This window comes from Rattus norvegicus, chromosome 7 (assembly GCF_021556685.1).
Source record: "Rattus norvegicus strain SHRSP/BbbUtx chromosome 7, alternate assembly SHRSP_T2T, whole genome shotgun sequence".
Lineage (NCBI taxonomy): Eukaryota > Metazoa > Chordata > Mammalia > Rodentia > Muridae > Rattus > Rattus norvegicus.
In genome coordinates this window covers 29034481-29057683 of record NC_141540.1, presented here as the reverse complement: position 1 = coordinate 29057683, position 23203 = coordinate 29034481, and the positions used below count along the sequence as shown (strand labels likewise).

The window sequence follows — 23203 nt, the reverse complement described above, 5'->3', positions numbered from 1 at the left end:
ACCTTATTTACGGATTGTGTTCCAAGGCTGCAAAGAGATGCTTGAAACTTCCAAGAGCACTGTCTTCTCTATCTGCTATGGTTTTTCTTTTTTTTTTTCTAAACATGTCTAGGGTAATTTACAAATCAAAACAGTAAGAGATTAGCAATAATAAATAACAACAAAATGAAACAATTATAACAACTTACTTCATTGCGATAAAATTGGCAGGCAGTATCCTTGTCCCTGCCCTTTGTGTCAGAAGTAAGTAAAATAAGGTCACCTGAACTCAGGTACTATGGTAGACAGTTTGATAAATGGGCACTAGTAATGGTTGGGTGGGTAGCATATACAACTCAGATATGCTGGTCCAATATATGATTCCCTTCCCATCACACGTATCATAATAAGAAGAAAACCATCAATTGCAATAAGGTAGAACAGGCAAACCACAGCACCTGGCACGCACATCGTGTAATGTTTGATCTAACCTCACTTCCATATTGCGCTCACTGTCTTAAGTTTTGTAAAGGGCTTTATGTCACACCCTTTAGAGCAATGCTGCTGTACCTGCCCATATATAGCATATGCACACACATAGAAACGTAGACACATCTGTGCATACATGCATCTACGTCTGCCTTCTCTACCAGACTCTGAGTCCCCTGTGTCCGGTTCCACATTTTTGTGCCACCCTCTCCTTAGCAGCTGCCCCTGGCCAAGAAATAACTTGTCACTGAAACAGGCATTTGAGTTTGAAAAGTATATGGAATGAATAGTTATATAAAATGATAATCCAAATCGCCGTGTATCAGAAACTCCCAATTATCCAGTACTATTGAATTCTGTAATCCAATGTTATCAAAAAGAAAACTGCATTCATAAAAAATATAAATATATTTTATGCCCAATGTCATAAGAACACCTAATTAAACTTAGATTTAAATCTTTTTACTGCTCAAAACGGTCAACTTTATGTTATGTCAATTTTACCACAGTGTTTGAAGAACTCCGCTTAACAAACAAGGGAACAGATTCTGGAGTTGAAGGGATGTGAGCAGTGGGCAGCCGTGCGCATGCGTGCCTCTCACACTTTGAGCACTGCCCTGGGAGGGTCTATGGAGAGCATCAGTCTCAGCCAGCCTTGTAAGGTGAAGCCCCTGTGTGCTACACTATCCCCAGCCCGATGTCCACTCCAGTGTTAACCATCCACATGCCTGGGGACCCTCTGGGGCTGAATGCCACAGAAGCTGTTTTGAATGAAGCCCCTCGAATAAGCCTATTTTTGTTTAAAAAAAAAAAGGCATCCTTGGATGAATGGAATGTCGTTCAAAGCAGCTGGGCACAGCCACCCTCAGAAAAGGCATTCCTGGGGCTCAGATTGCACTTAGGCTCTGAATCCCACTTGCTTATCAAGGCCCCCAGACTGCCTTGCAGGAAGTTGGTGGGAAGCTTTTCAAAGCTCGCCCTGTCAATCAAAAGAGTGGACCAGCTTCAGCTCTCCCTCTGGCTAAGGCTGCACCTCTGCTCAGTCACAGCACCAGAGAATGCACTCAACAGTGCCAGTACCTTCTGGGGTGTTGGGAGCTTTCAAAAGCATGTGTGCAAGCACACCCATTGCGCGTGCACACAGTGGACAGCCCCAGGAGCTTCCAGCCCGGGGTTGGGTGTCTCTGCCTGCTATGCCAGCAGTCTAGAGAAGTGTGTTTATGTCTCAGCCCATTCCCATCCTCCCAGACTGATGCTTATCAGCCTCCCTGTAAAACTGTCATTGCTGCGGACACAAGATTAATAGAAATCCAGATTAGGCCGTGTTCTTGGCACTTGGACGGAAAAGCAATATTAATCAACACACACTCGGCGTTCTCAGACTCTGAGTCGCTCAGCTCTAGGATTTTCAGTGCCACATGGAGCTTCTGTCAAGTGTTTCTAGGTTAGGAGACACTACGGGGTCTGAATCCACTACTGCTAAGTGGGGAGATACGATAGGGTAGGAATCCACTCAGAAGCCTCAGTTCTCTCATCTGTAAAATGGGGATGAACATCTCTGCTCCTGTGGGGTCATGACAATTAAATGTCATAAAACACATACGACAGTAGTGGCACGTTTGTCTCTAAACCCGGAGAAGCGACTCAGAAAACGCGTCTTATGATGCCAGGGATGGTCAATAGAGAACAGAAGGTCAAGGAGCCAGTTCTGCAAGTGAATTAGTATGAATCACAAAATAAAGAAGTTATTCTCTTCTTTGGCATGAGTCAGGGAGGTGGTAGGCCACATGGGTCTAATTAAAGCATTTCCACATTTACCAGAGAGAACCAACTGGCCTTGGGCTCACAAACCAACATCAAACAACAGCAAAAAAGCAAGGTGGCCCTTTGGTTTGTATTATTTCACTCTCGAGCTTTTCTATGGTTCATGGCACTAGCTTTCCACCAAGTGCCATCACTTAAGGCTTCCTTCCTAAATAAATACTACTCTACAAAGAGACCCAAACTAAATACAAGCACCAGCAACCTAAGAAAAGGCAAAAGGCATAAGAGTGCACGGGGAAAAAAAAAACGAAATATGTAAGGGCTAAATTTAAACACAACTATGTAAAAATCATTGTGCCTTAGAACCGATCTCTGTGTGGAAGAGACCTGAACGGCAGGAAAGGAAGCTGGTGAAGGCTCAGGGCCCTAAGATGATTTGCTGACGATCACAAAGAAAAACAAGATACGTGGGGTCTCCACAGACAAGATACATGGGGTCTCCCCAGACTAGATACATGGGGTCTCCCCAGACTAGATACATGGGGTCCCCCCAGAAAAGATACATGCAGTCTCCCCAGCTGCCCAACTCTGTAAAATAACACTTCCACCCATCAGTCAACTCCATTTCTTACAGAACCCTAATGGAGGCAGCCAGTCAGTCTAGGCTTACTCCTATCTGGTCCTCCAGCCTGTATCATCAGCATCACCTCATAGCAATCTTAGAAGACATCTTCCAGCTCCTCCCCAGGACCTTAAGAGTAGCTCTTCCTGACAGGCTGTTAAGCTTTGGAGAAAGAGGCCCACTGGGTTCTGGGGCTGACGGTTGTTTGTTTCTTTGGTTGGTTTTTTGATTGTTAATTTGTTGTTGATGATGACTGTTGTCCTGCCCCATACTGCATCAGACCCACCCTCTGATCTCACACTATAGATCCTGCAGCTCAGCCTCCACTCCAAAAGGCATCAGAGAACATAAATCTTATGAGTTCAATTTGGACCGTCTGTGTAACTGTATAACGCCTTCCGAAGTGTGTGTGCCCTGCTGAGTGAAAAATCAGAGTTAAAAGGATAGATTTGGGGGGTGGGGGATCACTCAGATGTCAGCAGGATTAACCCCACTTCAACTCAGGCGAACCCTGGAGGCATGTGTGATATAAGCCAGGCACAAAAAAGACACTCACCGTCTGATTATATTATATACGGTCCCTAGTGTAGACAGATCATAGGAAGGAGAACGGTAGTGATGGCCAGGGCCTGGGGACAGGAGAGGCCAGAACGGAATGGGCAGGGAGAGCTGGGTGTGGAGTAGGGCTGCAACTGGGGGCTGGGCCTCTACAATGCTGAGACTGCTCCCTGCCTCTGTGCTAGACACCCAAGTACAGCAGGCTTTAGATTACACACACTATGCATATTTTGGCATCCTCCAAAAAGCACTAACCCCAAGGTCACTACGGATAAGAAGCTCCCGTGATGGCAAAGGGGGTACCAGTTTGTTGACTTTAACTGCTTCCAAAGGAGGCTTATGGCAAGGACAATTAGGAGCGTCTGCCACTCCCTGGCAGTGTCTAAGAGCCCTGCACTCAAAGATCAGAGGCTTGGGAGTGGTAAGAATCGGGGCCAGACTTTGACTTTGTCATTACTAGGTAATAATTGGTGGGTGCCACCAAGCCGCTCAACTCGTCTATCTGCACGGTGGTCTCAGAACTCTCCTCTACAAAGTCGTTAAAAGGACGGGAGACTACGAATTACAGGCATCTCCATTAACACCCAGAGGCCATCTCAGACGGGAAAGCCAACCTCTGAGCCAAGGGAAGTGATCTTGACCTAGGTATGAAAGGGGCGTGTCCAGTGTGAGGGGCAGCAATCACAGGGAGGAGGAGAAACCAAGGCAGGTAGAACTTCTGTATGCTAGTTCTAATCCCGCCTCGATCTCTTTCCAGTTCTGAGGCATGCCAGTCAGTCTAGCCTTACTCCTGTCTGGTCCTTGAGCCGACATCATCGGCATCTCAGAAGATCTCAGAGAGCAGAGCCTCAGGCCTGCTGAGCGGTTTCCCTTGTACTACAGCCCTCTTGAGCCTGAGACTATTGCCTGTAAAATGTGGCTGATGGTGACACCATAGTCCACTAGGAAGGGCTGTTGAGAAACCAGATTAACAGGCTCATGGGCAGTGTGAACCCCTGGTCTAGCATGTAGCGTGCCTTCAATAACAGAACTGTGACACTCCTACAACCATGAGTCTCGGTTGCTAGGAAACGGATCCACAACAGTACTGACGGGTGCTCCGAGAACCAAACTCAGTGGGCAAGAACTGTATTGATCACAGCAGCACAGCTACGAGCCAGTCGGAAGGAAGGCAGCAAATAGAACAATAAGCCGTAGGGACGCAACTGGCTTTCATCTTCAGAAGAATTACTTCTCGAGACCAGTAATCACCAATCACCGGGAAGCTCTTAATAGAGGCTGTGGCAAGGGCTACCTTGCAAAGGACGCCAACACACAGCCAGCGCTGCTTAGCTGCACACGCGTCTCCACAGTGACTCGCTCAGCTGGTCACCGCCTACTAGAAGCACTTGGAGATTCTCTCCCAGGGACAGCTAGCTGTCTGCAAGTCAACAGCACTCAAGATAAGAGACTGTGAAAGGCTCGTTGGATAACTGTCCCTCAGACAGAAGGCAAATCTTAGGGTTGGCAGTGAAGAATGGCCTAGAGTGGAGTGGGAAGACGTTATAGACAGCCTCATTCCCGAAGAAGTACTTGGTCCCACCCTGGTAAGGGCATTCCAAAGACTAAAGGAGACGATACATGGAAGGTCTGGCCCAGGCTCTGGCTTCCAGCAGGAGTTCAGCAAATGTACTTCCACTCTTCTGTTTCCCTTCCTCTGCAAGCTCATCCTGGGATCTCTCCCCATCAGACCCTTCCCTGGCCTTCAGAACTCTGCCTGTCACCACTTCCCCCTCAAAGGCTTTCTGCTCCAGCTGCCTAGACAGACCCACCCCTTCCTGTTTAGCACGTCCAGATGGCACGGGGGCAGCTGGCCCGCTGAGGGATAAGGAAAACTTTCTGGAGGAAGACCCCCTAAAGGACAGACAGACAAGGGGGAGTGGGCAGGACATTTGGACAGAGGGAGCCGTGTGTTCCAAGGTCAGGAAGGCAGAGAAAGCTCTGTAGATTTGAGGAGTCCAAATGCAATGCAAAGGAACCTTCCTGGACCAAGCTCACCATCCCCACCATCCAGGCTCTATCCCCACCCTAACCAACGTCCTTCACTGAACAAGTGGATTACACAGTCCTTTGTTTATTGGTCTCAGCCCCAAATTCACTGGGGGGAAGGGGGTACACCTTATCTTCTTTGCCTTCTTAACATTTGGTGGCTTGTTATCACTACTAGTAAAATGACCACCAGACTGGGAGCTCCGAGACAAGAGGGACCTGGCCATCAGACTCAGCATTAAATTCCCCAACGCCCAGCACAGGACTACAGACGTAGCATCTGACACTTGGTTAAGTAATTTATGATCAAAGAAATACTAGATATTCAGCTCCTGAAAAGGATGGAAGAATGACTTCGGGCAGCACAGGTAATCTGTGATATAAATAGCCCCACATGTACACATGTGCACGCCGGATGGGTAAATGAACTAGTTAACGGAAGACTACAAAGTTCTCACACTCCAAAGCCCAGAGGTCCGTGATCCCGAGCTTCGCCTGGCTAAGCTGCCAAGATTTCTATCTCATCTTGTCACTGCCATTCATAGCGTCTCTCTTATCCACAGCAGCCATTGTCACAGGGGCAGCGGAACATCTCCCCTCTGTTCCTCTCCCCTGAGCGCTGGGAGCTCAGCAGATTCCCAGCCCTCCGAGAGGAGGTCAGCTGACCCGGGGCCGCCTGGCCCTCTTCCGGGGAGGCTCTTTTACAGGAGCCTTCTCTGGGAATGGTCAGCATTCCATTCTCCCAGAGGGTGGGAGGTGAAGCTGGCCCGTTTTCATTAATTGCAAATTAATGCTAGGCTGGGTGCTATTTTAGTCCGCCCCGCTTCCACAGAGGACAGAATGCGATCCGAGGCAGCACATCGCACTCATTCCTTCTGCCGTTGGACTGCAGGAATATTTTTAGAAGCCGCACCCTCATGCCGTGGCCAGATAAATAATTCCCGAAACCAGATGTGCACTTTGCAAATCAGCATAAGGCACAGAAGGGAAGAGGAACCGGTCACGCAGCTCACACCAAAACTGCAGCAACATCTACCACGTTTAAGCCAGAAGCATCTTTAGAGACCCCCACACACACACAGGAGAGGTGGACCCACAACCTGACAACCACTCCTCCTGCTTTTAGGACAGAAGATTGTGCCACTCGCATCCCATTGGTTGGTAGTACCTCAGTACCCACCGTCCCCCTTGGCCAGGCAGTGAAGGCCTTTCATTCACGCAGAGGCCAGCTTGTGGCCATGTGTGTGACTGCTTCTGTCAGCAACCGTCCCTTCTAAATATGCTTCCTCAGAGTGCTGAGTCAGGAAGAGTGGAGCCCATACAGCCGGAAGGCAAATCAACCCCAGCTGAAACACGCTTTTAAAAACCCTTGGATGTGGGTGCAAGAGGATGCAGTCTGCCCTGCCCGGAAGTCAAACACGGGAGTTTTAACCCTGGTTTGGCACTCCTTTGCCCACAAATCAAACAGATCTAAGTGTGCCAGGCACCATGGGGTGCTCTGGGAAAGGAGAGACGGAACAAACTACTGATCTCAGGCCCTTAGACATTATAGGTTGGAAAACGACTCTCTCTCTCTCTCTCTCTCTCTCTCTCTCTCTCTCTCTCTCTCTCTCTCTCTCTCGTGTGTGTGTGTGTGTGTGTGTGTGTGTGTGTGTGTGTGTGTGTTTGTACATGCACATGCATGCCTGTCCCCACCCTGGGAAGTGTCACCAGCAGGAGCAGAGATGCCTAAGAAAAAAGACAAAGAAAAATAAATACATGACCAGCGTTGACTTTTGTAAAGTACTATGCGCCCTACTTGGCTGCAAACACAGAGGATCCCAGGTGGAAAACCTGGTCCCCAGGAGCTGCTGCGGGAAAGTCGCTGCTCTGTTGCATTTCCGAAAGAGCTGTCCTTCCAGGCTACTGCCCCATTGTCCCCTATACAATTCCTCTCTGAATTCTGGCCATTCTTCTGCTCCTTTAGGGAATTCTATGACTCCACAGGAAGCTATGCACCTTATCAGTTCTGGGACTACACCATGGGACCAAGAGGTCATACTGTACCACAGAACCCGATCCCCAGGCAAGAGGCTCACATTCCAGACTTGCAAAGACTACATTTAGTTCTGAGGGCTCCCGGCGACAGGTGGCAGGAAGAATCCGGACAGAGCCTCAGGGAGATCAGTAGATGGTATAAAACCCTTAGAAGGCAAGGGTGCAAATTTACAGCAGGCCCGACCACCACCCCCAGAACCATTTTCCCATGGCTATACATGCACTCCTCCTTCCACTTAGGCAAGATCTTGGGATGAACACAGCTAAGCGCCATCTCCTCTGACTGCATTTTTAGCTATTTTCCCATCTGTTGCCAATGCCTAGAACTGGGGGATTGCCCACACAAACTCTTAGAAAAAGATTAACTGGAGAAAATAAACAAACAGTAGACAGCACTTCTTCCTACTTAACAGGCAAAGCTAAGTTCAATGGGTAAGAAATTTATCCTAAACCCTGACATCGGCAGGAAACAGAGCTGCAGCACAAACCTGGGCTATCCAGCTCCTGAGTCTCTAGTCCTAGACGGGACCCATTTGTAGACAGGTGATTCCAACGGTTTAATTCTGAACACAGAGAATATCTTGTAAAGGCTCTAGAGCACGTCTGTGGCTGTTGCTATTACCTATTGTGCAACGGAAGGAACTGGTGTGTGTGTGTGTGTGTGTGTGTGTGTGTGTGTGTGTGTGTGTGTGTTCAATGTCGAGGAGCTGGGAAGCCCTACAGCCAGCCCATAAGTTGGCTTGACTTTTTGGGTTTTTTTTTCTCTCTCTCTGTCAATACTAGGGCTGAACCAAGAGCTTCCTACATGCTTAGCAAGTATTCTGAACTCTGAAACACAATCCCAATCCATAATTTTTGAACTTGATAGTCAGTGCTCCTTCTAGAATCATCCAGCCACTTGTTAGAAAGGGATTTGAGATTTCACTTCCTGTTCCTAAGGAGAACTGTTTCAACCCATCATTTTCACCAGACTCTACAGACTGGACAGACATATGTAACTGAGGTCAACTCTTCTGTGAGTAGCAGGCCATGGGGATGTGTCTCTCACAGGCTGCTCAAAGGATACTCATGACTAATGGTTGACAGTCACGTTCTATAAACCCTAAAACAGCTCTATCCTTCCAAGCAAGGATGTGGTCCGTCACACATCCACTGACTGACAGCAACGGGCGCAACAAAAAAGGAAGACGTGAGAATGTTGCTAGGCCTCGTCTAGGGAGCAGGGTCCCATTGGAGGGTTTCGGAAGTGTTGGGAGTCCTGAGGCCATTTCATAACGAAACCCGCACAGTAAGCTCCGTTTATTTTGAAATGGTGTTTGCTTATTTTGTGGCCGTGGTCTAAGGGACATTCAGAGTGCACCCAAGAAGGCCCTTGAACCCTGGAGAGCTTCCTCCAGCTCCAGCAGCCTCCAGAAATAAATGCAAACTCCACCCCTCGCCCTTTAAGATTGATTTTTATTTCTAATGATGTGTGTGTGGTATGCGGACCTGTGCACATGTGCGTGCAGGCGTCCTCAGAGGCCAGAAGAGGGTGTAGGGTCCCCTGGAGCTAGAGTTATGGGTGTTCGTGAGCAGCCCAACATGGACACTATGAACTAAACTCGGGTTCTCTAGAAGAGCGGCAAACGGTCTTAATCGCTGGGCCATCTCTCCAGGTCCCAATTCAACCTTTCTGAACGACCATTCTTTTTATCCAGCTCTCAATTCCAGAGCTGGTTCAAGTGTGAGACGGTGAGGAGGGAGAAACAGAGATGTGGGGTGGGAAGTCACGGCGGCACAGTGGCTAGGGAAAGGCTTCTAAGTTGGGTGTGAATTGTTTGTAGGGAAAGGCTTCTATGTTGGGTATGAATTATTTGTAGGGAAAGGCTTCTAAGTTGGGTGTGAATTGTTTGCCCATAGTCACAGCACTTAAGGAAATAGAGCGATCGAGGAGGACCACCTGTTCAAGGTCATCCTCAGCTACATCACAAGTTTGAAACCAGCCTGGCCTATATGAGACGCCACCTCAAAGACAGAAAAGTGGGGAGGCTTCTAGGTTTAAAATATTCTGGGGCCCTTCTGGCACATTCTGCAGAGTGGTGTGAACTTACCTTTATATGCCAGCCACTGTTATTACGGATGTGCTATCTAATTTGTCTGTGCCTCAGTTTCCCTACGGGTGCATGAGTTATAAGATGAAGAGTGCCCATCTCCTATGCCGTCTGAAAGAGTCATGTATGAAAGTATCAAGCACACGGGGACTGAAATACACATGAAATACAAGTGTTACTTTTATGGTAAGAATTCCAGATTGTGAACTTTCTGAGGGCAGGGACTGAGTGTCAGTCATTGTCCCAGCAGGGAGAAGAGAGACTGGTAGGCTATAGGGGACTCCTTAATGCCTGCTGAAAGTAAACTGTTTGGATGAGCCTTTTGCTGGCAGTCTTTCCCAGAGCCTGTCTACCAGCAGAGGGAGAGGCTGCTTCAGATCCGGGCTACAGGGGAGCCACGCCCACCAGCCACGCCCACCAGCCACGCCCACCAGCCACGCCCACCCACCATACCCAGGCCCCCATCTGAGTTTTACCTTAATATTACAGTTGTCATCAAGCAGTATGTTCTCCAGCTTCAAGTCCCGATGGACCACGCCATTCTGCAAAGACAAAACGGAGGAGTTGAACAGGAGCGTGTGAAATGACAGACAAGAGAGCTCTGGGGAGGGGGGAGGGGAGGCCGGGCACAGGGAACAAGTCTGACAGATGAAAGAAATGCACCAGCCAGCCCTGGTGGTCTTCACCTCTATCCTTCAGTCCTGCTCTCACTGCCAGGACGCTCCCCAGACAGCAACCAGCGACAGGACAGCATTAGTCACTTGCTGTGCGGTTAAAGGAAAAATGACTGGAATTCATTCCCCCCACCCCCAGAGCCTGTAAACCAGCAGGGGGATTCTTTGTGGGAATGTAATTCCACTGTGTCTGAGACAGGGTCTCTCGGATACAGCAGACATCTCAGCTGGTGACTCGGAGCATAGGGCTCCAGGGACAGCCTGCCTGACTGCCTGCCTGCCTGTCTGTCTGTCTGTCTGCATCCCTCGTGCTGGAAAGAGGCCTGACCCAGTCTCCTAAGCTTTGTCTTAAATACTTCCTAAGCAGCCAGCTGGAAAGACTTGAAAGCCCCTCTCCACTCTGCAGGACTCAGGGCTGATGAAAAGGGTTTGCAGGCCAAGGAGACCAGAGCCACTGGGAACTGTTATACTGTGTGACCTTTTCATTCAGGCAAACGCTGGCCAATTGGGAGGCTGGACTTGAGAGCAGCCCCGCCAGCTGACGGGAAAGGACACCAAGGACACCGATGGGCTGGGGAGAAGGTTCTGTCCAGCTGTAACACCAAGCCTGCTCATGTTTCTTAGGGGTGGGTGGGCAGAGTCAACTGAAAGACGTGCTTGGGGGCTGTGTCGGCTGTACATGGGGGAGTGGGTTCCCAGCATCACGCTGCATACATGGCTTCTGTGGAGAAAGCTACTGTGTTGAGCAAACGGGCGAGCATGCCTGTAGCTGGCTCTTTGAGTTTGTTTTCTTTTCCCTGTGACGGCTTCTAACATCTACGCAGCCACCAAGTGGAGAGAGGTGCCGCGTATTCGTAATCGTACTACTGTTTTTGCTAATCCGAGCTCTCAGGAGGTGTCCGGAGACTCAGAAGTGCCCCCCAAAACACATATCCCAGAGGAGGGATATGTTGAAGAGGAAGGATTCTGTTTGGCTTTAAATGAAATACTGCGAGAAGCTGGTTTCACATGGTCGCATTCCTGGCTGACATAAGAAGATGGAGTGAGTCTAGGAACATCCCATTCATACAAATTCACACACTCCAGATAACGGAAGGAGACTGTGGTGCTTTCCAGCATTACTTGAGGAGGAGTCACAGAAGGCTTCGTGGTCTGATTGGGACTGTCTTTTGGGCCCACAGAGAGGTCAACCAAAGGTTGTGGGTGTGCACATCCATCACCCTAACACGGATCTACAGAGACAGCCAGGTCCTGACGGCTCACTGGCAAGCCAGCCCAGTGGAACTAACTGGTAAGCGCCAAGTTCATGAGAGACCCTGTCTCTAAAACGATGGTGGGAAGTGATAGGTACACCTGACAATGACCTCAGGCCTCTACATACACATGCACAAACACACACACACACACACACACACACATGCACATGCACACACACACAGGCAAACACATGCATGCAATCACACATGCACACACATGCACACACAAGCACACACACATGTAGGCACACACACACAGGCAAACAAATACATGCAATCACACACACACACACATGCACATGCACACACACACGCAGGCAAACACATGCATGCAATCACACATGCACGCATGCACACACACATACACACACATGCATACACACGTGGACATGCATACATGCACACACATGTGCATGCACACGCACGTGGACATGCACATGCATACATACACACACATGCACACACATGACACACATGCACACACATGTGCATGCACACACATGTGCATGCACACACACACACACACACACACACAAAAGCATGGGATTTGGATAGGGGAATTTTTCTCACCCTAGTCTGTAACGTCTCCACACACTAACCGAGGCCGTACCTTGTGACAGTAATGCACGGCAGACACGATCTGCCGGAAGAAGTGCCTGGTCTCCCTCTCGCTGAGGCGTCTCCGCTCACTGATGTAGTCATACAGCTCTCCTTTGCTGGCATATTCCATGATGATCACAATCTTATCTTTGTTCTCAAACACTGTGGGGGCGGGGAGAGAAATAAACAAACACTCCGTCATCCAGCCGGACCAATGACGACCGCAGAGATGGAGCAAGGAAGACCGCGCCGGAGACGCCACTGAGCCGGATGGAGCTCAGGGAACAGGTTGCACAGCTATGCATTCAGCATCAGGGGTGCTTGGGACAATGGTAGCTTCTCTCTGTCCCTGCACCCGCCTTGAACAGTTGAGCGAAACATACCAGGACCTCACTCCCATTAATAAAATCACCTCTCCCAGTCCCCTCTCACCCCTGCGTCCTAGTTCTCTGTAGAGAGAAGAGAATTAACAAACACAAGTATAGGGCTGTGGAGACAGCTCAGGAGGTGAAGCGTTAGCTGCCCGGATATGAGGACCTGAGTTCTGAAAACCAAGCAAAAGCCAAACACAGCAGCATGACATGTCTGTGATCTCAGTGCTCCCATGGGTGATCCCAATGCTCCCATACATGATCCCAGTGCTCCCATGCATGATCCTAGTGCTCCCATGTATGGTCCCAGTGCTCCCATGCGTGATCCCAGTGCTCCCATGCATGATCCTAGTGCTCCCATGTATGGTCTCAGTGCTCCCATGGGTAATCCCAGTGCTCCCATGTGTGATCTCAGTGCTCCCATGTGTCATCTCAATGCTCCCATTCGTGATCCCAGCGCTCCTATGCAGGGACTGAGAGGTGGAGACAAGGAGAGTCCCAGAAGCTCCATGAGCCAGACTGGCTTACACAGCACCAAATAAAGGAGTGTTAGGGACAAGGCCGGTCTGGAGGGCTGACAACAGAGGTTGTTCATTGACCTCCACGTCCATGATGGCTCACATGCACACACATGCACTTCCTAGATGCACACACACACACACACACACACACACACACACACACACACACTGCTGCTGCTGCTGCTATTGCTCCTCCCCCTGCCCCTGCCCCTGCCCTTGCCCCTCCCCTGCCCCTGCCCCTGCCCTTCCCCTGCCCCTGCCCCTGCCCCTGCCCCTGCCCTTGCCCCTCCCCTGCCCCTGCCCTTGCCCCTCCCCTGCCCCTGCCCCTGCCCTTCCCCTGCCCCTGCCCCTGCCCCTGCCCCTGCTCCTGCTATTCATCAACCATTTGATGCAGACAGGGTACCATATCACTGACAGAGCTTCTCTGGCCCCCATCCTTTTTATCTCTTTGCTCATTTGTACTCGACAGCTTCAAACACACCTTAATGTATTTCATCACATCCTACACAAGCTGATGGCCCTTCTTAGACCTGCTTCACTCATTTCAAACTTACAACTCACCCCCAGGGAATATGTGAGATTTTACCAGTCAAAAAGGAACCTGACGCGGATGGCCCTGGAGGTCGTGAGACCTGCAGAGCCTGCAGCCAGTTACTACTTCCAGGATCAAGTGAGGGTGCACTCAAGGAGGAGGTTTCCTAAACAGCTAACCAGAACCAACTTAGCTCTGGTTCTGGGAGTGCCCCAGAGCCAACCCTGGAATGGAATCAGGACCCCTGCAGCCCTCTGGAGCTCGGTGTCTCTGCCTGCAGCCCAGTCCCTTCTCACTCAGTTTCCATGATGTTTGTCAAGGCCCTCTCGCCAACTCTGCTCTCCCGCTGTTACGATCAAACTCGGGGTCACAAACTGACAGCCAAGGCCAACACAGGGGCAGAAGAGAAAAGACAAGGAAGAGAGAAGGTTCTAGGTGCTCAATCCCACTTCAGCCACTCACTCCACTGCCACAGAGCCTTAATTCAGGCTGTCATGTAAGGTGCCTTTAACTGTCTGGAAATACATCCTTCCTAGAAGCTACAGAGAGAACCCCGGCCCTCCTTCTGCCCATGTCTACTTTATCAGTTCCACTGTTCCCGCCTACTTCCGTGTCCAACGGTACAGAAAGAGCTGTCAGTCATACATGTTACTCACGTTTACACACGTGCTGCTGTCTCCACCTCCCTGCTCTCCCCTCCCCCCCCGCCTCACCCCTACCTACCCCTGACAGGTGTTCATCAACAGAGCCTCCACTCACACATATCTGCACGTCACATGCCTTCAGCCTCCTACTTCCTGGCCCATCCATGCCTCGTCGTAACTTATTTCCTGGTTACATACCCATTTTTCCTCTGCCTGGAGGCAGAGTTTGGGCTGGGAGAGTTAAAACCTAGCCTTCTGTCCTCGCTGTGTGACTCTAGGAAGTTGCTTACCTTCCCTGTGCTTCTGTTACATCAAATACAAAAACGGGAATGATGTTAGAATATCGCATTTCAACGTGTTTCATAGGACTGTTGGGGGGACGGATTGATTACAGGATGGCAGATGCTTAGAACGAAGCCTGAATGCGCAGCCTTCAATAAAAATGAAGATATTATTTATCTTAATATTATTGGACCCCCAGGGTCTGGCACCAAGACAAACATTCGATAAGCAACTGAGTTGAACTGGAACCTGACTGCGGCCTGGGCTCCCTGCCCTCCCACACCTTGTCACTGGCAGCCAGAAGGACACCCTCCCCCCAGTTCCTTTTTGGCTCCTTCCAGTCCAGTGACTCTCTCTGATAAAATGAAGGGGAAGGCGATAGGAAGGGAGAGGGAGGGAGAGGGGACAGCCAGATAAAACTGGCTGCTCAGGAGTCTGCTGGCCTCTCTGTACCCAGCCACTTGGGCTCCTACCAGGATTTCTTTCTGGGTTGGACTTTTCATTAATTTAAACTCTGGGAAGTAGGAAGGCCTTGGGACGTACGGCTCAGGCTGCAAATGTCAGGGAGTGATATATATGCCCTCAGGAAGCCATTGGCTGTTTTTTTGTTTTGTTTTGTTTTGTTTTGGTAGGGAGAAGGAAGAAAAAGTGCGCGCACGCACACACACACACACACACACACACACACACACACACACACACACACGTGCACACAAATAAACAAGCACCTCACATCCCAGACTCTGGAGCATCCTTAAAGGAGATCAAAACTCATCTGAATATCAGGGGCACACCTCCCCACAGACAGGACCATCAGAGGCTGGCTCCTCCCTTTTCAACTGTACGTTTCCGCTGGCCTCAGTGTGACCGGTGCTTCACTAAGCAACTTCTGCTGGCACAGCCTGACACTCTGGGTCCATCCACCTGTGTCACCCCTCACTGGCTTCCCTGTCACCTCACTACCAAATGCCTGAGAGGCAGAACAGCTGCAAACAATCCTGCTTCCTGGAGCAGGCGGATCCTGCAAGGTACTCTGGGAAAAAAAAAAAAGACTTGGTGACTAAACGGATGAACTATTTGGAAAATGCTCACACCTGGACTTGGCTGCCTTTGGTCAGCAGGCTTTTCTCTCAGGCTCTGCAGGTGAACCGGGGGAATTCCATGTCCCTACTCATTCGCAGAGGAAGGAGTGCAGGAAACAGGGGATTCAGATACTGCGATGGTATCTGAATAAGACTACCCCCTTGCTGTCATGGGCCTTCAGCGGGGCTGCAGAACTCTCCCTGTGGCCAGGCCTGGCTAGGGGACACCATCTGCACCCTCTATAGGAGGCAGGCCAGGTTCACAGCCAGCGCTTGAATCTCACAGTAGATGAGCTAGCTAACTGCCAATGAGAATTCTGCATTTGGAGACCGTAAGGACCTGTCAGGGAGGCTGTTGGAGACTCCAGTTGTTAATTAACAACAGTGGCGAGTACAGTGGGCCTACTATGTGGCAGCCCTGTGCTCAGAGGCATTCTATGTGAATGGTATCATGTGGGTGTGGCCCTTTAAGCCGTTTTATTCTGTACGAATAAACAGCTGATACCCCAAGGTTTAGAACAGTCTCCATGATCAGAAAGCCCAGGCAGGGCTGCTCTAGGCTACACGATCAGCCTTCAGGATCAAAACTCAGTCTCTGTTACCATCCATACGCACCAATCCCTCTGGCCTGACTCTCATCACATGATGAGGCTGACAGAGTTTGGGGGTCAGGATCGGTGAGCTGACCTTAACACTGTGTCTCAGTGCTTGAATAATTTTACCCCATCTCTTAGGGCAAGACGGCCCTAAGACTTTCCTTGCCAATGTGTTTCTTTGTACCACATCACAGCTACCCCAGACGCTCAGGGTCTTTGAACAGGAAGGAACCACAGATCACCTTACTTTGTCCAGCATAGCCCGGTATTCATGGTGGCTAAGGTTAAGGTCTTGGTAGTCAGTACTGAGGAATGACTGGCTTCTGCGTTCTAGGCCTGAGGCTTCTTACCCACGAATAAGGTCACTAACGGAGAAGCAGTAGGCATCTCTGTGACCATTCTTCTCACAAAATGGGCTGTTCCCCTTGAGCGCTTTTTACAACTGGTTATTTATAAGCCCAGAAATCTTGTCTGTGTTTATGTTATTAGTCACTGAGCAAAAGCTTATTTTCCATCACTTGGGAAGGGTTTCCTTTCTGAAAAATGAAAGCCTGTGTCTCTTGGCCAGACACTTTTACCCAGAAGCCGGGTGGCTCCAAGATGGTAAGGAAAACTGTGGCCCTTGACATGCCTGCCAGGCCTACCAGGAAACTGCAGGCCCTGAATAGAAACTTAGTTCAGATTGAGTCAGCCCACTGCACCGTGCCAGGACCCTGCGCTGCCCAGCCTGGGTTTCAGTAAAGCAACAGAGTTGAAGAAAGCACCTACTATGTGGATGGCATTGCGGGTAATTAAAAAAAGATGTGGCCAACTCAAGAGAGGGAGTGAAGACAGACAGATGCCCCAAAAAAGCTCCCGGGCAGCCAGGCAGGTAAGAAAACGTCGCTAAGGCAACAGAAAAGAGAGAAATGGAGGGCAGAGTAGCATCTGGAACCCTGGACCTCTAAAACAGCCCAAGACTCACCCCCTCCTTCCCTCTCTCTTCACCACTGACTGTGTGTCACAGACCCTGCACTGACAGGTCACAGTGATCCTGTGAAACCAGTACAGGGACCAAGGGTATGACTTCCATGGGTTCTGGAATATCTGCATCTACATAGGGACATTCACCGGGACCCCAGTCTGGTCAGGGTGTTCACTTAGGTTTCATATACATCTGGCACAAAACGGCTGAAGGCACTGGAGCTGGTTAGTTGACACAAAGTCAAGAGACACCAGAGAGGGATCCTCAGTCGAGCAATTGCCTTCATCCTATTGGTCTGTGGGTGTCTGTGGGTGTGTCTGTGGGTGTGTCTATAGGTGTGTGGGTGTGTCCATAGGTGTGTGGGTGTGTCTATAGATATATCTGTGGGTGTGCCTGTGGGAGTGTCTATGGATATGTCTGGGGGTGTGTCTGAGGGTGTGTCTGTGGGTGTGTCTGTAGGTGTGTCTGTAGGTGTATCTGTAGATGTGTCTGTGGCTGTGTCTGTAGGTGTGTGGGTATGTCTATAGGTATATCTGTGGGTGTGTCTGTAGGTGTCTGTGGGAGTGTCTATGGGTGTGTCTATGGGTGTGTCTGAGGGTGTGTCTGTGGGTGTGTCTGTAGATGTGTCTGTGGCTGTGTCTGTAGGTGTGTGGGTGTGTCTATAGGTATATCTGTGGGTGTGTCTGTGGGAGTGTCTATGGGTGTGTCTGAGGGTGTGTCTGTGGGTGTGTCTGTGGGTGTGTCTATAGGTGTGTGGGTGTGTCTGTAGGTGTGTGGGTGTGTCTATAGGTATATCTGTGGGTGTGTCTGTAGGTGTCTGTGGGAGTGTCTATGGGTGTGTCTGAGGGCGTGTCTGTGGGTGTGTCTGAGGTTGTTCTGAGGGTGTGTCTGTGGGTGTGTCTGTGAGTGTGTCTGTAGATGTGTCTGTGGCTGTGTCTGTAGGTGTGTGGGTGTGTCTATAGGTATATCTGTGGGTGTGTCTGTAGGTATCTGTGGGTGTGTCTGAGGGTGTGTCTGTGGGTGTGCCTGAGGGTGTGTCTGTGGGTGTGTCTGTAGGTGTCTGTGGTTGTGTCTATAGGTATATCTGTGGGTGTGTATTTGTGGGAGTGTCTGCGAGTGTCTGTGGTTCTCTGTTGGTGTTCTGTGGGGGGCATTTTCTTTTTAGGTGATATAGAAATGTGAGTGGTGTCACCCCTGGGAAGGTAGTCCTGGGCTGAGAGACAGCCTGAAAGCAAGCCAGTGAGCAGCACTCCTCCATGGCCTCTGCTTCAGTTCTGTCTCCAGGTTCCTGCCATGAGCGCCTGTCCTGGCTTCCTCCATGACAGACTGTAACACGTGAGCTGAAGTAAGCGCTTTTCTTCCCTTCTGTTTGTTTGCCTTGTTTGTCATGTTGTTCACCGTCCAGAGTTAAAACAATAACCCCGTGTTTTTAATACTGTAGGCGTGAAACAAAGTTTCACGGTGTGAGACTTTCCATGTGTGTTCTCTCACACTGATGCTCATCTTAGACTTCTAGTTTCTCAATCAGAGACACTCAAACTGTGTCAACACCGTCCCACCTCATGATTGGAGAACCATTACTCCCTCCAACGCACAACACTACCAACTCCAGTCGCCCCACTCAGAGCTCCCAGACACTAAACAGCTCCCTGGCTTATAAACAAAGCATAGTAAGTTGACTATAAGCCAGTCAGGAGCATGAGTTTTGCTTCTTCTGAAGTTCTTAAACAATGGACTGTGTAGGGTATATTCTTTTGTGTGACTTCAATAACCACAAATACTGAGAATAATCCGTTCTGTTCTGTGTCATTGAAGAGGCTTCGTTCATGCTGGGAACTCTTTACCATACAGGCGTTGTGCCGGCTTATTCATTCTACCTCAGAAAATCATTGGGCCATTTCCGGCTGAGGATCCTCATGAGCAGAGTTTCTGGGAACATTTATTATTGCTGCTGTCTCTCTGATAACTGATTTTATTTTTCTGTGTATGAGTATTTTGCCTACATAGATGTACATCCACTGGGTTTGTGCCTAGTGCACTAGGGCTGAGAAGAGGGCATCGGCTCCCCTGGAACTGGAGTTATGGTTAGTTACAAACCATCATGTGTGTGCTGGGAACCGAACCTAGGTCCTCTGCAAGAACAAGTACAATTACCTATTGAGCTGTCTCCCCGGCTCAATTGGAAACATTCTTGCATATCACATGCCTTTTGCTGTTGCTGCAGACCTATGTGCACTGTTGTTAGACGGATACCTAATAAGACTTTGAATCCAAATTTGTGAGACTAGAAAAACTATTCATGGTTTTACTATGACTCTTCCCCCCACCCCCTGCCTCCATTCATTCATTCTTCCTCCTGTCTCCATTCATTCATTCATTCATTCATTCTTCCTCCTGTCTCCATTCATTCATTCATTCTCTCTCCACCTCCATTCATTCATTCCCCCCTCCATTCATTCATTCATTCATTCATTCTTCCTCCTGTCTCCATTCATTCATTCATCATTCTTCCTCCTGTCTCCATTCATTCATTCATTCATTCATTCTCTCTCCACCTCCATTCATTTATTCCCCCCTCCATTCATTCATTCATTCCCCCACCTCCATTCATTCATTCATTCCCCCACCTCCATTCATTCATTCTCCCCCCACCTCCATTCATTCTTCCCACACTGTCCTCAGCAAAGTTTCCTCTTGATGGAGTCTAACTCTCAGCCTTTCCTGAAAACCATTTATCAGTGTATGAACTCTCTGGGCGCTCTGCTATGTGTTAAAGCTCATCAAACAATATAAATCATAACCTCTGCCTTCAAGAAGTCATGTCCTACTTGGAAATGAAGGAGCCTAGCAAATAATCCACACGTCAAACTGTACAGCTCGGACTCCAAGCATCCAGAGGACAGGGAGGAAGGACCAGTGAGGTAAAGCTGCAAGAGTCCGAGGAGTTTCCTAGGGGAAGCAGGCATGGAAGCCTGCAGGCCAAATGCCTGGGGGTTTGCTTTAATTGGGTACCACTGCTACTGTTCTGCCTCACCACAGAGCATCCAGGCAGTGCCCTTTCTTCTATCAGTGTCTTGCAACTTCCCAGAAACCAACTTAGACCACTTTTCTCTCGTGTTCTGTTTATTTTCTATTTCAGGGGAGAGAGGGGCGGACTGGTTGCTATAGCAACAGCTGCATCTCCACATTAAACCTTAGTTTTATCAGATGCCTGCTCTGACACTTCACTTCCGACTTCTGATCTTCTGACTTTCACAGCCACGCTCTTGGCAAAGCTCCTAACGATTCCCCTCTGCTGCCCCCCCCACACACACACCAAGGTCAATAACACTGCCTGTATAGCCCGAGGGAGTGCATAACCTAAAAACCCTGGCCTGGGAGAAACACTGAGGAGGAGGGCATCCTGGGATTTTAACCATCCATAGGCCATTTGGGAGACAAGTACACCAGGCCTCTTAGCAGGAAAGTAAAGTGGGAATCAATTTATAGGATGCTCTAGGTGGAGGTAGATGGTTCTGGAAAATGGAAAAATCTCTTCCCGTGGAAATGGAGGGTAGCTTTTGGATCACATGGACTCCCAAGGGAGGAAGACTCTTTGCTGGTTTTAAGCAAAAGGAGAAAGGGCTTAGGAGGGGGCTGGCCAGAGTTCTCAGCATGGGTTGGATTCTCTCTGTCCAGGGTACCTCCGCTCACGCTCATGCCAGAGAGTGTTTCCATTGATGTCCTCAAACTGCCAGAAGCACCTTTGCGCTCCCAGGGGGACTCACTTTTATTAAAGATGAGGACGATTCTCACAGGAACCCCCAGCCTGCTTTTCATTTCAGAATCCCAAGAATATCTTCTTGAAAGAGTCGGCTGCCACCTAATTAGTCATTGGGTCAGTCAGTACCGGATTAATTCTTCAAAAGTATATTCCCAAGAACTAAATTGCAAATACCTCGGGGGCCCATGGCTTTACAAAATATTCCTGTGAAGTCTGCAAGGCACCCGCCCCTGGTAAGGGTGAGAAAATACAGCTAGACTAACAGCTCCCATTGTCCACGGGGTGGTCAGAGCTGAATCACGGGCAGGCACTTCCCAGTTTGGACAATGGAAGGCTTTTTGGCTCACACTTGTCTTACAATACACCAACACGGGGGATGTTGGCTGGAATGCTTAAGGAGAACCATACCCAGCCTGGCCACCCACCCAGTCCAAAGGCCTTCACAGAAGCCAGAGGGAATCAAAGTATAACTGGCTGTACTGGTGTATCAGGAGACTGGGGTTACAGAGACCTGGGGTCGGAAAAAAAAATCAAACAACTAGGAAATAAAACAAGGTATGGGCTCTGTCTGAGGAAGAGAAAATACAGCAGGCTCACTGAAATTTTCTTCCCTATGTCAGAGTTATATATGCTGGGGAAAGGGATAACACCAACCTCTGGGAGGGCAGAGGAGAAGGCTAAGATAGAGAGAAGAGAGGTCTCGAGGACGCCAGGCTGGACTAGGCACTGGATTTCAGCTCCCTAAACTGCTCCTGGGGAGGGGGGTATCTCCATGGCAATTTAGCTGGGCCCTAAGGTGGACCAGGCTCCATATGTACCATCACATGCACACATGTGCACACATGCACATAAACACACCAAAGAAAGAGAGGGTGGTGGGGGTAAGGTGGGGTGGGGTGGGGTGGGGTGGGGTGGGGAGTGCATACCAGTCACCATGAGACTTTGAGTTTCAGTCAGCCATTATCCCTGCTAATGATCTGAACGCTCACAACCAACCACCCCAAGTAGAAGGAAAGGCCCCAGACTGACAGTCCGTTTCCTTAAACAAGCATGGACCCAGCAGTGCCTGGGATACAGAGACAGCCTTGGTTCCTCTTCCACAACCTTCAGCAAGAGCTTGGCTGGGGGCTTGGCTCACCCCAGCCACCTGGCCAAGGAAGAAAAGACCGGTCAGTACCCTCCCTCTGTGCAGCTAAGGAGTGACCCTCGGAGCAGGGCCGAGCCTTTCTGCAGAGCTTGCCACTCCCGATTGCGGCCTCATTGTAAAGACTGTGACAGCGCACGCCACTGCCACCACGGACAGCAAGAAGAAGGAAGATGAGCCAGGGTACAGCCATATCTGCCCTGGGGTGCGTGCTTGTGTGTGCGTGCGTGCTTGTGTGTGCGTGCATGCGTGTGTGTGCGTGCGTGCGTGCGTGCGTGTGTGTGTGTAAGAGAAAGAGAGAGGGGGAAGGAAAGAGAGAAAGATGAACAAACAGACACACAGACAGACAGATGGACGGATAGGTGAACAGAGACAGGAGGTGAGAGGGCAATGATACAGGGAGTGGGTTCACTTGTACAGACATTAGACTCCAGTGACCCCCTGCAAAGTTAAGTGCAACCCTCTCCCTTCCGTCTCTCTTATCAAAGATGTTTACTATAGGACACATGTATGTGCGTGTGTCTATGTGTGGCTATGAGCTCGTGAGTGTGGTACTTGCCGAGAGGAGGATGTTGGATCCCCTGGAGTTGGAGTTATAAAAGTTTATGAGCTACTCTGTGGAGGTGCTGGGAACCAGGTCCTTGGTGACAGTGGGAAATGTTCCTAACCACTGAGCCATCTCTTTATCCCTATACCCAGCTCTCTTAACCAGGGACCCTGTTTCAGTCCCTGGTTGCCAGTTGGCCATCAGAGTTAGAGTACAGTGAGATTGATACAACAACAACAACAACAACAACACAAGTAACAGTTAAAGAATGAGTTCTCTGTTAGAATTCATGGAGGCACTGGGGAAAAGCACAAACCCTCCAGTCAAGTGGGCCCAGACTTCTGCAGGTAGAAGTTAAAGGTCTCCAGTCTTCCTTCAGGCAGTCACATATAAGGCTGCTCCTGGGGGTTCACGACCCTTCCTTCCTAAATGCATGCTCTTGAGGATATAAGCAAATGATTAAATGACTCCAGTTCATCTCAAAAGTCCCTGTATTGAACACAATATAGTCTCATTTATTCTTTGAAAAAAAATCAGCCTCCAGTATAAGTGGCATTATTTAAAGCACTAGAAAATATTGAATTGCAGGAAACTCAGGAGGGCGAGGCAAGACAATCAGGGAGAAACATTTGTTTTTTGTTTGTTTTATTTCTAATCTCC

At 49.5% G+C, this 23203-nt stretch overlaps 1 protein-coding gene across 2 annotated transcripts in view; it reads right to left on the bottom strand.

Moving 5' to 3' along the window:
* Nucleotides 1-23203, bottom strand: part of Nuak1 (NUAK family kinase 1) — a 72513-nt gene that overhangs the window by 10043 nt on the left and 39267 nt on the right. For both annotated transcript variants that reach the window (XM_087556293.1, NM_001106774.1), the window contains 2 exon segments: nt 12108-12259; nt 10044-10109 (listed from right to left, as the gene is read on the bottom strand). In XM_087556293.1, the coding sequence (XP_087412419.1) occupies nt 10044-10109; nt 12108-12227 (186 nt within the window). In that variant the 5' untranslated portion in view covers nt 12228-12259.